The 16,479-nt window shown below is 45.5% G+C and overlaps 1 protein-coding gene across 2 annotated transcripts in view; it reads right to left on the bottom strand.

The window, feature by feature from the left end:
* mboat1 (membrane bound O-acyltransferase domain containing 1) overlaps positions 1–15,844 on the bottom strand; it is a 95,450-nt gene extending 79,606 nt beyond the window's left edge. For both annotated transcript variants that reach the window (XM_048548378.2, XM_048548384.2), the window contains exon 1: positions 15,654–15,844. In XM_048548378.2, coding sequence (XP_048404335.1) covers positions 15,654–15,743 — 90 coding nt within the window. In that variant the 5' untranslated portion in view covers positions 15,744–15,844. The remainder of the gene's footprint in view (positions 1–15,653) is intronic.
* Positions 15,845–16,479: the final 635 nt, after the last annotated feature.

Raw genomic sequence — 16,479 nt, 5'->3', positions numbered from 1 at the left:
AGTGTTAAAAAGACCGGCTGGGAGAAGGTTAGTGTCATGCTTGTGCACAGACCAGAGGTGCTCTGCAAAAGAGTCAGTCTGCGTTTGGCTTCTCCAATGTAGAGTGGCTACATTAAATGCAGCAAATACAATACACAAGACTGGAAGAGATACAGGTGAAATGCTGCTTCACCTGCAAAGATGGTTTAGGCCCTTGAACGGTGAGCAGGGAGGTGGTGGAGTGGCAGCTGTTGCACTTTGTGGTTACGTGGGAAGGTGCCGTGGGGAATATCTCCAGGACCTAAAACGTTCCTCAGATTGTCGTTCCCACCAAATCCTGCGACCCATGATCAATGCCATGCATCAACATATGCACGCACTCAACCGCACTCTGCAGCAACATCAACTCACCCTCTCTCAAAGCTGTGCCAGTCCCCAGTTTTGCTTCAATGAAAGACATTTTCTCTTTCTTACTGACATCAAGGCAGGCAAACACCAGCGACTGATGGACTCCAATATCCATTGGTGGTCTGTCCCTTTGCCCCCTTCCAGCCCTCAGATACCATAACTTTCTGTCCCTCCCAAGGCCACTCTCCCCAACTCCAGCCAATGGTGTGCATTTACCATACTGCCCGACTTTCCCCTCTGAGATTGAAAGTACAGACCTGGCAAAGGACTCAACTTCATACTCTTAACGAATTTTCGGCTTGTCATGATGTGGAACTGTTTTTCTGCCACCTCCATCTCCACACACTTCTTCAGGCAGGACTCCCCACCTGGTCCTACTGATCTCTTCACCTACCTCCAGTATTCACCCTCCATTTGGATCTCTTTATTGAAGACCGCCAACATGACATCAGCCGTCTCAATTTTTCAGCTCCTCTCACCCAGTCTAACCTGTCCCCTTCTGAAATTGCAGCATTTCACTCTTTTAGGACCAACCTTAACTTTGTTATCAAACCAGCCAACTAATGCTGGCGCTGTTGTAGTCTGGTGCACTGATTTTTACCTTGCAGAGGCACAATACTAGCTCTAGGGTTCTTCTTCCTACCACCCGCAGACCATGACCTCACATCCAATCATCAAGCCATTGTTGCCAGTACTGTCACCAATCTCATCACCTCTGGAGATCTTCATTCCGACTGGCTCCAACCTGGTACTCTCCAAAACCCGGACAGCCCGCTTCTACCTCCTTCCCCAAAATCCACAAACCAGTCCGCACTGGTAGGCCCATTGTATCACCCTGTTCCTGCCCCACTGAACTCATTTCTTCCTACCTTGAATCTATCCTCTCTCCACTTGTCCAGGTCCTGACCTCGTACATCCGCGATTCCTCTGATGCTCTCCACCACATTGACAATTTCCAGTTCCCTGGCCCTAACTGCCTCCTGTTCACCTTGGGATGTCTAAACCCTCTAAACCTCTACTCTCCACCAGAACAGTCTGAGGGGTCTTGGCTTCTTCCTAGAGTACAGGCCTGAACACTTCCCATCCACCAGAACACAGCAGGCCAAGCAGCAGAAAAGCTGATGTTTCAGGCCTAGTGCCTTAATCAGAAAAATCTCCTCCTCTCTACTCTCCTCTGCCCCGGTTGAGTTGATTCTTTCCCTGAGCAATTTCTCCTTCAATTCATCTCACTTCTGCCAAATCAAAGGATTAGCTATGGGCACCCATATGGGGCCCAGTTATCCTTGTGTCTTTATGGGGTATGTGGAACGATCCTTGTTCCAGTCTGACACTGGCCCCCTCCCATAACTGTTTCTCGGTACATCGATGGCGGCTTCCGTTCCATTTCATGCTCCTGCCAGGACCCTGAAAACTTGGCTCATTTTGCGTCAATTCCCACCCTTCTACAACTTTCACATCATCCATTTCTAACACTTCCCTTTCCTTGACCTCTGTCTGCATTTCTGGGAATAAACTCTTCACTGCCATTCACTAAAAAGCCAGTGACTCCAATAGCTACCTTTACTACAGCTCATCACACCCCACATCCTGCAAGGGCTCTATCCCATTCTCCCAGTTCCTTTGCCTACATCACATCGGTTCGGATGATGCCACCTTCCAAAATGGTGCTGCTGACACAGTTTGCTTCTTTCATGACCATAGTTTCCCACCCACTGTGGTTGGCAGGACCCTTGGCCGTATCTGACCTATCAAGTATACTTCCGCCCTTGCCCCAACCCATCACTCACAACAGCGTGATTGGGTTCCTTGTCCTCACTTTTCATCTCACCAGCCTCTGCATTCAAAGGACCTTTCTCTGCCATTTCAGGCAACTCCAGCAGAATTCCACCAAACATATCTTCCCCTAACTCTTTCTGAAGAACTCTTAACAACAGAACTCTGAAGGGTCCGGACCCGAAAAATGTTCACTGTCCTGCACCTCTATGCTGCGCGACCTGCTGTGTTCCTCCAGCTCCACGCTGTGTTGATTCTAACTACAGCATCTGCAGTTTTCGGTATCTTCATCTACTAGACAAGGCACCTTACAGCCTTTGGACTTAATATGGAGTTCAACATCTTCGAATTGAGAAGAAAATCTATCCACATGGACAAGGAGAACCACCAATTCGATTGGGACAACACCAAGATCCTGGGACAAATAAAGCAGAGCAGAGACAGGCATGGGAGCTCCCAGAAGCTTGGTACTCCATGATGAAAGCCATCAACAAACACTGAGCTCAACCTCATATACACTCCAGTGTGATGGAAAACCTGAAGTGAGGTAATCCAGCTCAACAGACACTAGAGTTCAAATAGCAGGTGGGAAAACACAACAGCATTTCATCGGAGGCTGCACTGATGATGTTACCCAGCAGGGTAATGAAACGTCTGCGGAACAACAACAAACCAGCTCGGTGAGCCAAGCAACCACAGTAACCACATGGTAGGTCAAGGTACCAAGAGAGAAATAATGGGAGCTTGTCAATAGGGTACACTAATTAAAATGAGGGAATTTAACCGACATATAAACTAGAAAAATTAGATCGGGGGGGAAAAAATAGTCTGGATGAAAAATTCATTGAATATTTTCGGACAATTTCTTAAGTTAGCACATTAGAGCACCAACTAGAAAGCAGGTTATATTTGCTCAGGTTTTGATGTACGCCTCGTAAACAAAGCTTATCACTGTATTTCAGTATACGTGACAATTTTAAAAAAAGTCGTAATAAGATTAATCGTTGACCTTAACGTGAAAGCACCTCTGGGTAGCAGCAAACATAATATGATTGAATTTTACATCCAGTTTGAGAGAGAACAGTGCAGATCCAAGACTACCATTTTGAATTTAAACAAGGTCAACTATGAGGGCATGAAAGCATAGCTAACAAAAGTGAACTGCAATTTAGGTTAAGAGATAGGTCAAGAGACATAGTGGCAAAATATTTAAGGAGATATGTCAGAAAACGCAGAATAGATACATTCTAGGGGATGGATTCACCATCTAACTAAACGTCCAAGATGGCATCAAACTCAAAGCAAAGTCACAACTGTTGGCAGGTCAGAAGACTGGACAGAACACAGCGAAGAATTATTAAAAGATTAATATTGAGGGGAAATTAGAGTATGAAAGGAATTAACCAAAAATATAAAAAGATAGGAAAGTCAAATTATAAAAAAAAGTTAACAAAGTAAGTGTTGGTCTTACGAAAAATGAGTTTGGGGAACTAATAATGGAGGATAGAGAACTGGCACATGAATTTAACAGATATTTTGCATCATTCTTCACTGGAGAGGTTGCAAGTAGCACTCCAAAAAGGTCTGTAAATTAGGAACTGAAAGAGATGGACGAATCCAATTAGAACTAAGAACTGACAATCTGCAGGACCTAATGGATTTCATCCTTGGGTCTTAAATGTAATAGTTATTGAGATAGTTGACCTAATGGTTTTGATTTTCATAACTCATTAGATTCTAGGAGGAGGAATAAAGCAGGAAACTACAGACCAGTTAGCTGAACACCTGTGATAGGAAAAATGTTAGAAGTTATTCTTAAATACGTTATAACAGGGCACTTGGAACAGTTCAAGGTATTTAGGCACAGCCAATATAGTTTTGTCAAAGGGAAATCATGTTTAAATAATTTAATGGCATTCTTTCAAGACGTAACTTGTGCTGTAGATAAAGGGAAACAGCGGAGTATTGCACGTGGATTTAAAGAGGGCATTTGATAAAGTGCTTCAAAGGTCATTGCAGAAAGCAGAAGCTCATGGTGTAGGGGTTAACATATTGGAACGGACAGAAGACTAACTGGCTTACAGGAAGTAGAGAGTAGGAATAAATTAGTCTTTTTCAGAGGGGCAGGATGTTACAGGTGCTGTGCCACAGGTGTCAGTAGTGGAGCCTCGGATCTTTACAATTTGTAGAAGGAACTGAACATATAGTAACTAAATATGCTGATGACACAAAGATACATAGCTGAGAGAGTTGTGAAGAGGACACAAGGAGCTTACAAAGGCATTTAGCTAAGTTCAGAGTGGGCAAAACATCCAGTAAAAACAGTACCATGTGGAGAAGTGTGAAATTGCCCATTCCAGCAGAAAGAATATAAAAAAAAGAGAGAGAGAGGTTACAGAGCCTGAGATCCAGAGATCTGGATGTCCTCGTGCAGGAATCATAGGAGGTTTGTATGCACGTACAGTGAGTAAACATTTTGTCAGCTTTCCTGATATGTTTTATTTCAAGGAGAATTGAATGCAAGAGTAGGAAAATTATTCCTCAATTCCACAGCATTGGTGAAACCTTGTCTGGAATAATGTCTTTTTCCTCAAAAGGCAGTGGATGCAGAGTTGTTGATTGCTTATGAGTCAGAGGTAGAGCAATTGTTGTTCACCATGACGATGAAAGCTAATCGGGATATGCAGGAATGTAAAGGTTGAAGTCAGACCAACCATGATCATATTGAACAGTGGAGCAGGTTTGAACAGCTGAGTGACCTACTCTTGTTCCTTGTTCTAATTTTTGTAGGATACAAGGTAAACCACTCAGAACTGAGATAACAGAATGTATCTTCACTAGAAGGGTAGTGAATCTGTGGATCTCTACCACAGAAAGCTGTGGAGGCCTGTGCATATGTTCAAGAAAGAACCAGATTTTAATCATAGATTTAAAGGCATCAAGCGGTATGTGGAGAAGGCAGGAAAATGGCATTGAGATACAAGATCAGCCATTATCACAATGAATGGTAGAGTAGACTCAAAATGCCAAAGGCCTACTCCTGTTGATAATTTCATTGTTTCTATTAAACTAACCAACAGAAGTAGTCTTGCCCCAGTTGTCTGCTCAGAACATGAGACTGTGAATATTCATGGAGAAGCCAAAATGGCAGCCAATAGGAAGCTTAAACACAAATTTGTTTCTCTTTACTAGTTAGTTAGTTTTATAGTTTCTTTTAACAAGTTCACAGCCGAATGTTTTCGTTCTTTCATGCTATATCCCTCAACTGTTCAGATTGGATTTGCTTATGCTTGGTGACTATAAGATTTGAGCCATCTCTCATTAAAAGAAATAGATAGCCAAATGACTAAATGACAGGCTTCGAAGTTTAGTTCAGGACTCTCAGTAATATCAAGTAAGCTGCCTAGAATCATGCATCTTCATTGGATTAGGGGCAGACCCTAGCTGGCAGAGGATGCTATTATCAGTAGCTTTTGTTTCTAAGTAGCTGTCAGTGCTTTGAGCATAGTGGGGGATGCAGGACAATGCCAGGGCCCAGGATTACAAACTGAGCCTTCAGCTCTTTCACTACTTAGATACATCAGTCCCAGGACTCACCTTCTAATCCACAGAGTCCCTACACTGTGGAAACAGGCCATTCGGCCCAACCAGTCCATACCATCTCTCAAAAGAACTTCCCAACCAGACTCGCCCCTCTACCCTATCCCTGTAACCTGGTATTACCCATAGCTAATCCACCTATACTACACATCCCTGGACAATTTAGCATGGCCAATCCACCTAACACGATCACCTGGTGAAAACCCATGCAGACAAGGGGAAAATATGCAAACTCCAAGCAGACAGTAACTCGAGGCTTGAATTGAACCCGGATCCCTGGCACCACATAGCAGCTGCACTAACCACTGAACCAGTGTAGAAAGTGGCAGATTTCACATACTAAACGAAGTCTGAAGTAGAGTATATCTCATGAACACTCCAGTTAGTACATAACTGACTGGTTAACCAATTTTTCCCCCCAATTTTGGTAGAATTGTTACTGTCTTTAAAAGTTACGTGACTGTTAAAAAGGGAAACTGTGACATGAAAATACAAATGCTGCAGTTAATCACATCTCCTTCTGTACTAGTTAGGCATATTTTTTATAAAAAATACCAACAACCACTTAAAGATCTAAAGAAATAAGATCTTTATTTTTGTTGTATCCGAGGCAAGGCCTAAAATTTTAAACAGAACATCACAAAGACCCCATTCTCAATGGATTTATTGCTTTAATTTGTCTAAGTGGAAAAGGATGTTACTCAAAGCCTTATTTTAACCAGCTCGGAGTCAAATGTAGAAACCATGCTTTGTTTTTTCCCCAGAAGGGAAATTAGATTAAAACATGAAAACACCTTTCTCAACATCTCAATGCTAGCAATAACTGTGAATGATGGAAATCTGAAACAAAAATAGAAATTCTTGGAGAAACACTGCAGGTCTAGCAGCATCTACAGAGAGAGAGCAGAGTTAATGTTGTGTGTTTCAGAACCACCTTCTTCTCAACATCTCACTCTGCAACTGGAGTTCATGGACATGACATACATTCCAGATCTCTGTTACATCTAAGTTTCTAATGCACAACCTATAAATGCTGTACTGTGAAAATATAATTTGATAACTGAGCTGCATTCATTCCAGTTTTTGTAAACTGTTTGAATCCAAACAGTAAAACTTTTGAATCCAAAATAATGATGCTTCAAAAGGAAAAAAAAAGGTACACTTATCTTACTTCTGCATACCAAAGCATCAGCATTTGTGTAAATGGGAACTGCAGATGCTGGAGATTCCAAGATAATAAAATGTGAGGCTGGACGAACACAGCAGGCCAAGCAGCATCTCAGGAGCACAAAAGCTGACATAGAGCAGTTTTTCCGCCGTCTTCGCCTCCATGCCTACTTCTTCAACCGGGAACCTAACCCTCCTTCCACTGACCCCTTCACCCGCTTCCAACACAAGTCCTCCTCCTGGACACCACCCCCAGGCCTCCTACCCTCCCTCGACCTCTTCATCTCCAACTGCCGTCGAGACATCAACCGCCTCAACCTCTCCACCCCTCTCACCCACTCCAACCTCTCCCCCGCAGAACGGGCAGCCCTCCGCTCCCTCCGCTCCAACCCCAACCTCACCATCAAACCCGCAGACAAGGGTGGCGCAGTGGTAGTATGGCGCACTGACCTCTACATCGCCGAGGCCAGACGCCAACTCTCCGACACCACCTCCTACCGCCTCCTCGATCATGACCCCACACCCGAGCACCAAACCATCATCTCCAACACCATTCACGACCTCATCACCTCAGGGGACCTCCCACCCACAGCCTCCACCCTCATTGTTCCCCAACCCCGCACGGCCCGTTTCTATCTCCTTCCCAAAATCCACAAACCTGCCTGCCCTGGTCGACCCATCGTCTCAGCCTGCTCCTGCCCCACCGAACTCATCTCCACCTATCTGGACTCCATTTTCTCCCCTTTGGTCCAGGAACTCCCCACCTACGTCCGTGACACCACCCACGCCCTCCACCTCCTCCAGGACTTCCAATTCCCTGGCCCCCAACACCTCATATTCACCATGGACGTCCAGTCCCTGTACACCTGCATTCCGCATGGAGATGGCCTCAAGGCCCTCCGCTTCTTCCTGTCCCGCAGGCCCGACCAGTCCCCCTCCACCGACACTCTCATCCGCCTAGCTGAACTCGTCCTCACACTCAACAACTTCTCTTTTGACTCCTCCCACTTCCTACAGACTAAGGGGGTGGCCATGGGCACCCGCATGGGCCCCAGCTATGCCTGCCTCTTTGTAGGTTACGTGGAACAGTCCCTCTTCCGCACCTACACAGGCCCCAAACCCCACCTCTTCCTCCGGTACATTGATGACTGTATCGGCGCCGCCTCTTGCTCCCCAGAGGAGCTCGAACAGTTCATCCACTTCACCAACACCTTCCACCCCAACCTTCAGTTCACCTGGGCCATCTCCAGCACATCCCTCACCTTCCTGGACCTCTCAGTCTCCATCTCAGGCAACCAGCTTGTAACTGATGTCCATTTCAAGCCCACCGACTCCCACAGCTACCTAGAATACACCTCCTCCCACCCACCCTCCTGCAAAAATTCCATCCCCTATTCCCAATTCCTCCGCCTCCGCCGCATCTGCTCCCACGACAAGACATTCCACTCCCGCACATCCCAGATGTCCAAGTTCTTTAAGGACCGCAACTTTCCCCCCACAGTGATCGAGAACGCCCTTGACCGCGTCTCCCGCATTTCCCGCGACACATCCCTCACACCCCGCCCCCGCCACAACCGCCCCAAGAGGATCCCCCTCGTTCTCACACACCACCCTACCAACCTCCGGATACAACACATTATCCTCCGACACTTCCGCCATTTACAATCCAACCCCACCACCCAAGACATTTTTCCATCCCCTCCCCTGTCTGCTTTCCGGAGAGACCACTCTCTCCGTGACTCCCTTGTTCGCTCCACACTGCCCTCCAACCCCACCACACCCGGCACCTTCCCCTGCAACCGCAGGAAATGCAACACTTGTCCCCACACCTCCTCCCTCACCCCCATCCCAGGCCCCAAGATGACATTCCACATTAAGCAGAGGTTCACCTGCACATCTGCCAATGTGGTATACTGCATCCACTGTACCCGGTGCGGCTTCCTCTACATTGGGGAAACCAAACGGAGGCTTGGGGACCGCTTTGCAGAACACCTCCGCTCAGTTCGCAAAAAACAACTGCACCTCCCAGTCGCAAACCATTTCCACTCCCCCTCCCATTCTCTTGATGACATGTCCATCATGGGCCTCCTGCACTGCCACAATGATGCCACCCGAAGGTTGCAGGAACAGCAACTCATATTCCGCCTGGGAACCCTGCAGCCATATGGTATCAATGTGGACTTCACCAGTTTCAAAATCTCCCCTCCCCCTACTGCACCACACAACCAGCCCAGCTCTTCCCCCCCCACCCACTGCATCCCAAAACCAGTCCAACCTGTCTCTGCATCCCTAACCGGTTCTTCCTCTCACCCATCCCTTCCTCCCACCCCAAGCCGCACCCCCCGCTACCTACTAACCTCATCCCACCTCCTTGACCTGTCCGTCTTCCCTGGACTTACCTATCCCCTCCCTACCTCCCCACCTATCTTCTTTACTCTCCATCTTCGGTCCGCCTCCCCCTCTATTTATTCCAGTTCCCTCCCCCCATCCCCCTCTCTGTGAGGGGTCTAGGCCCGAAACGTCAGCTTTTGTGCTCCTGAGATGCTGCTCGGCCTGCTGTGTTCGTCCAGCCTCACATTTTATTATCTTAGCATTTGTGTAAAGCTGTCCAATCAGAGATGAAAAGAGTAAAGTTTGATAACAGAACACAAATTCTAGCTTAGAGCTAGTAAGAACTGCCGAATGCTGAAGAAGGGCCCCAAACTGAAACAACTTTCCTACTCCTCTGATGCTGCCTGGCGGAGGCGTTCCTCCAGCTTCACAGTGTTATCACAAATTCTAGCTTTGTTGCTTAGTTGGTAGAGCGCAAGAACATTAACTGGCTAGCACCAAGGATCCTGACCTAGGGCACGGCATGAGACATAAAGGATACTGTAAATATTGGCCCAGATATTCCAATGGTTTAAAAATTACCCACTCAGATTTAAATGACTTCTTGTCTCAGGATTCCTGGCCTGATCTGTCCTGATGCAATGCCAGGTGCCAGGTAAGTTGGAGGCAGGGGAAATCACGTGTTGGGTCAATCTAGGTGGTAAGGACAGGGTCAGCACTTAGGGATTGTTGTTATGGCAGAGTCAGGGTGGAGCATAACGAGTGTTCAGTGCTGCTTTGGGGGTTCGATTTAATTATTACCAATTGTTACAGCAGAATTTTAATACTCTAACTTTTCTTGGATAATTATTAGGTTTAGTTCTCTAGCTTTCATGGGTTTTATCGGAGCGTTCCAGAAGCAGGGTAATATTCTACTGGAATTTTCAATAGCCTGCACAATTCCTGTTGAGTCGTCTGTGTTGGGGATGCACGTGGTCCTGGCACACAAATCCGGTGTACGATGCTCCAATGACTATATTGCCTTTGGAATACCTGGGGTATTGTGATCTAAAGTTTACAAACTTCTTTGTCTTCGTAGTTAAGTTCTTTATTATTTGTGCTCGACAGAAAAGGGCACTTTTGCTTCTTTTCTTTTCACTGCTTGATGACATTGTGGCAGCACAGTATTCCTTAACTCACAGAAAAGGAATTTGTACTTCTCCCACTGGCAAGGCAGCTCTTTCAGTTCGGATATCTACTCTTAAATAAACATTAACAGTTTAGAAAGACTGGAGATGACCAATGTTACAAAAGAAATTAAAATGTCACCAAATCTCACAAAGAAAATTCCTGTCCCCAGAGTCTCCCCTGATTGTGTGTCATGGAGACCCTTGGCTGATGTCTTTATACAACTCAACAGGAACAAGCCATCCGTCCTTCTCCATACTCCATCTCTAGTACAACCCTCAACCAGTTTCTCTCTTACCGGTTCAGATTTAGATAAAATATCTGCTGTGACATCTCTCCTATTGATTGATTGAGTTTATATTTTTGGCCTACTCCTACCCTTTATTATTATGCTAGCCCAAAGGACCTTCTCTGTGGAGGATCAAAAATACTCATTAGTGAGTGACCGCACTGAGTGAGTGCTGCAGTGCTAGAGATTCAATTTTTCAGATTGGGCCTTAAACTAACATCCCTCTTCTGCTCTTTCCAGGTGAACACAAAATGTCCCTTCCCACTATTTCAAAAATAATTAGTGGTGTTAATCCATCTACTAGTTAATACTTATTCTTTAATAAGTAATAAAATTAGCTCCTGTGGCAGTCTTCCATCTTATAAGATGGTGGTTCATAATGTGATGATCAACTCTGTTAGCGTAGCCTAGTAAGGCTCAGGAACCCCATTCTGACAGCTTCGATGAAAGACAGAAGAAGGAGAAGATGCATGATGCGCTGCCCTCTTTTCTCAAGGCCCTCTTCTGAGCCAGATGAGATTTTCATTTCTGCTCAACAATGCCCTTCCAAGGGACAACAACAATATTCTCCCAACTATCAGTGTCTGTGTCTATCATTTTTATATATTCAGGCTCGTGATGTCTGGAGTCCTGATAGGAGAGATATGGATCTCCAAGGGGTTGATTCGGTGGCCAATTACTATCTAGAATGTCTTTGGTCTTTTGCTTTTCCACCATTGGTAAAGGCAGCCAAGCCACAACAGATTTCATTGGCTTAGCGACGTGTTTATGCTGCTCCAGAACCTCTGGAATTGGTGACCCTGTCCTGCCAAAAGATTTTGAGGATACACTGGAGATAGCGAAGGCACAAATTATTTAGCGGTTTCCCAACATAGTGTGTCCAGGTCTCACACTGTAAAGGAGTGTGCTAAGGGCTTCATAGACTCTCAGTCTGATTTCTATTGGCTCACACTCTCTTACTCAGTTTGGACATAATAGCTGCACTGTAGTGATGCAGGCTTGAGTCCAGATTCAAGCTCCTCCTGGGGTTCTATATCCAGCCTTGTCATGTCAGATAAGCTTACTATGGTTTCTGTAGTTTCTTGAGCAGCAGTATTCTCATGGTAGGATGTGGGAATGTTTCGTATAGTGGATAGGGTGCCAGTCCAGCAAGCTGCTGTGTCCTCAATGTGGCACGTAACTTCTGGAATACTGCTAAAGTTCCATTCATCCATGAAAGGGGAGGATATTTTTACTTATATCATGGAGATGTGAACTGGCTTTGAGGAGCCAGAACATGAAATTACTACCTGCAGAATTCCTAACATCTGATTCAATCTTTGTAGCCACAATATTTATATGGCTGGTCCAGTTCAGTACCTAGTCTATAGCAACTTCCAGGGTGTTTACGGTAGGGTATTCAGCAATGGTAATATCATTGAATCTCACAGACAGATGGTTAGATTCTCTCTTTTTGGAGACAGTCATTTCCTGGTATGTGTGTGGTATGAATGTTACTTATTACTTGTCAGTTCCTGTCTGACCATCGTCCAGATCTTGCTGCCAACAGACACAGATGGGTTGAGTATCTGAAGAGTGGCAAATGGTTCTGATCTTTGTGCTATATTTAGTGAACACCTGCGTGTGATCTTATGATGGAATTAAGGTCAATGATGAAGCAACCGTGAGGATGATGATTAGGCCCAAGAGCCTATTGTGGAACATGTGGCCAGCCTCCCACATTCTGTGCTCCATGAACTTGAGGCTATCCGAAATTCTGCTGCCTGTGCCCTCACCCATCAACCCTCTGCTCGCTTCAAATACCTCCATAATCTGGTCTTTTCCTATCTCTATTAACTCCTTCAGCTGTAAAACCTGCCAAAATACCTGTGTTCTGCAGTGATTGTAACAAGGTTAGACAGCTCGACCTCAAAATACAAGCTCCCTGATTGGGCCTGTTAATCGGGTCCAATCAGTGTGCCCTGGCTGACATAAAAAGGAATACTGACTCTCTGGGGCCTGATTGTAAGAGACAGCACTACAGTCAAGGACTGTTCATGCGTAACTGAAGAGTGACTTAGTGGATTCCAGTCTCCATAGAGTTACTTCATGCACCTCTGCTTCCGGTCTTTTGAACATCTGATCTTAAATCACTCCATCAAGCCATCATGTATCTAGACCTTAAATTTTGGAATTTCCCATCCCTCTGTATCAATTACATTGTGAACACATTTGGGCCCCATGCCTGAGGAAGGATATTCTGGCCCCAGAGGGGGTCCAGGAGAAGTTCATAAATATGATCCAAGCAATGAGGAGCGGTTGAGAACTTTGGGTCTGTACTTGACAGAGTTTAAAAAGGATAAGTGAGTTCTCATTGAAACAGAGAAAACTGATAGGCCTGGGTAAAAAGGACATGGAGAAGTTTCCACGAGTGGGAGAAACTAGGATCTGGGGTCACAGACTTAGAATGAAGAGCAACCCTTTCGAACTGAAATCAAGAGGAATTTCTTCAGATGGAGGGTGATGAATCTGTGGAACTCATTACTGTAGAAGGCTGAAGAGCTCAAGTCATTGAGTGTCTTTGAGACAGATAGATAGATTCTTGATTAGTAAGGGGATTAAGGGTTACAGGGAGAAGGCAGGAGATTAAGAAAAATATTAGGCATTGTTAAATGGTGCAGCAGACTCAATGGGCTGAATTGTCGAATTCTGCTCCTTTATCTTATGGATTTTTCTCATTATCCTCAAAGAGGCTCCTTAAAACCCTTCTCTGACCAGGTTTTTGGTCATCAGCTCTAGTATCTCCTCATATGGCTGATTAGGATGTGAGGAGGTTGCAGAAGGATTTGGAACTGACGAAGGGTCACCAGACCTGAAACGTTGACTCTTTTCTCCTCCACAGATGCTGCCAGACCTGCTGAGCTTTTCCAGCAACTTTGTTTTTGTTCCTCAGAAGTACATCCCTGCTTTTATATTCAAGTCTTATAAATGCCAAAGTTGCATTTGCCTTCCAAACTACTCACTCAACCTGCAAGTTTAGCTTGAGTGTGTCCTGGACTAGAACTCCCAAGTTTCTCTGCACTTCAGACTTCTGAATTTTCCCCCCCATTTTCTGAAGGGTCCAGACCAAAAACGTAAGTTTTCCTGCTCCTCTGATGCTGCCTGGCCTGCTGTGTCCATCCAGGTCCACACCTTGTTATCTCGGACTCCACCATCAGTAGTTCCTACCATCAGAGTCCGTACCTCAATTCTTTTTAGCAAAGTGCATGGCCTCACACTTTCCAATGTTGTACTCCACCTGCCACTTCTTTGCCGACTCTCCTAACCTATCCAAATCCTTCTGCAACCTCCTCACATCCTCAATACTACCTGTGCCTCTAACTACCTTTGTATCATCTGAAAATTTAGCCAGAATGCCCTCAATTCCTTCATCCGGATCATTAATATACAAAGTGAAAAGTTGTGGCCCCAACACTGACCTTTGTGGAACACCACTTGTCACCAGCTGCTATACTGAGAGAGACCCTTTTATCCCCACTCTCTCTGCTTTCTGCCAGACAGCTAATCATCTAACCATGCTAGTACCTTACCTCTAATACCATGAGCCCTTATCTTACTCAGCAGCCTCCTGAACAGCACCTTGTCAATGGCCTTCTTGAAACTCAGGTAGAAACATCTATTGGCTCTCTTTGGCCTAGCCTGTTCATTATTTCCTCAAAGAATTCTAACAGATTTGCCAGGCATAACCTCAGGTTCCTTGATGAAGCCATGCTGACTTTGCCCAATTTTCTGCATTTCCAAGGATTCAGAAATCTCATCCTTCACAGTGGACTCAAATCTTACCCACGACTGAGGTTAGGCTAGTCAGCCTGTAATTTTCAATCTTTTGCCCGACTCCATTTTTAAACAGGGGAGGCACATTAGTGATTTTCCAGTCCTCTGGGACTCTTGCAACCTGAAAGATCACCACCTACACCTCCACTATCTCTTCAGCAATCTCCTTACCTCCCATTCCTGACTCAATTAAACTGGTCAGTATACCTGCTTGAAAGTTATCTGAAATTAATAGATTGTCATTGAGATTGGTAACATATCAGTGAGATTGGTAAAATGTCACTGAAACTAATAGACTGCCAATGAGAACTAATACCCAATTTGACAACTGTAACAACATTTCCTTTCTTGAAAGAAGAATGCCCAGTGATGCACGATGCCATCTCCTTAGCCACATTACAGATTAATGTCTGTAAAGCTTTTACACCAAGTTTTGGTTTCCAGTTCCTCATTGAGAGGAAAGATAGACCACAATTATACTGTACTGGTGTTGATCAATAACTCAGATGAAAGGTAACACTTTATGGATGTTGTAACATATGGACATCACCTTTAATTCGTCTGTGCAACGGAGATGGAGCCACGGCCAAAACTCGTTGGAAACCCGTAGGAGACTGCAGACCCAGTTAAGAACCCCCTGTTCTACACCATGCTTTGCACCAAATCGCCAATCATTTCTGGCGGCAGCTCTCAAAACCGCAACTTTTACCACCTAGAAGCATAAGAGCAACAGACATTTGGGAACACCACCAACGTTAAGTACCCTGTGAAGTCTTAAACTATCCGAAGAGGTAAAAGTACCGCCACTCCATCGTCATCTTGGACCAAAATCGTCAAATTCCCTCGCTAACAGCACTGAGCGAGTGCCTTAGCCACACAAATCGCTGTGATTCAAGGTCGTAGCTTAACACCTCCTACATGAGAGCTCAGGGATGGGACTAAACCAAACTGCCCTTGCCAACGACGCCCACATCGAATGAATAAATGAAAACATGTCAATCTGGCCACTGTACCCACCAGACCCCGCATGCAGCACCAGATCACGTCAAGAATAAAAATCGAGGGACGGGAAGGGGCTAGAGAACTAGAACAGATCAGCGCCGTTCCAGAACCTGGCTCTTCTTACCTGGTCCAGTGGCACATTGAAGCGGACACTAAGTGGATGGAACAACCTGGAACCCGTGGTTCGAAATGGAATACTCGGCGGTTCTGCCATTCTACATGATTGTGACACGCTGCCGTTGTAAAGGAGCACCGCCACCTCTAGAAAGTCTGCTCCCGTCAGCTCCTCACTCGGCGCACACCCTCGCTAACAACGGCTCGCCTTCCGTTAGCGCGTGCGCGCCAAACCGCACCCATTTCCCCGCCCCACCCATCCCCCGAAATAACACCCTCTCCCCGTCCTCGCGCTCTGATTGGCTTGCCTGATGGAGAGGGAGAGCCGAATATTGTCTGTATTTCTATTGGCTGGTGGAGCTGTCACTCAGTCTCGTCGGTTGAGGGGCGAGTTCAAGTTTGGGCTCGCGGTCATCAACGTGTCCTGTGGAAAGTGCATGGTAAAAGCGATGAGTCGTGGGTTTACGAGTAGTTTAACTGTGAAATAATAGGTGTCTCGGCGACGAGGTCTCTAAGTGAGAGGTTTGCTGGCAAAGTACGTTGAAACAGTCGGTTGCAGAGGAAGTACCAAAGTGAAGTTCCAGGATTGAATGTTTTGATTAACGTACTGCAGGTTGCATTTGTGCAAAGATATGATTGCAGATTGAGTTTGTACAGTCATATCTGCATTGTTACCTGTTGTTGTGACCAGTAGTAACCCTGCCAATCCCCAGCTAACTTACTAATTGCATTTTTGGTAAACTTCCAAGAGAGTTTCAAGTTCACACCCTTCTTGATCGAATGTAGAAGGTTCACGGTGTTAATCATTATGCAGATCAAATATACCTTACACATTT

Source organism: Stegostoma tigrinum, chromosome 2 (assembly GCF_030684315.1).
Source record: "Stegostoma tigrinum isolate sSteTig4 chromosome 2, sSteTig4.hap1, whole genome shotgun sequence".
NCBI lineage: Eukaryota > Metazoa > Chordata > Chondrichthyes > Orectolobiformes > Stegostomatidae > Stegostoma > Stegostoma tigrinum.
Note: the sequence above shows the minus strand (reverse complement) of the source record. Positions and strands in the feature narration are given on the sequence as shown.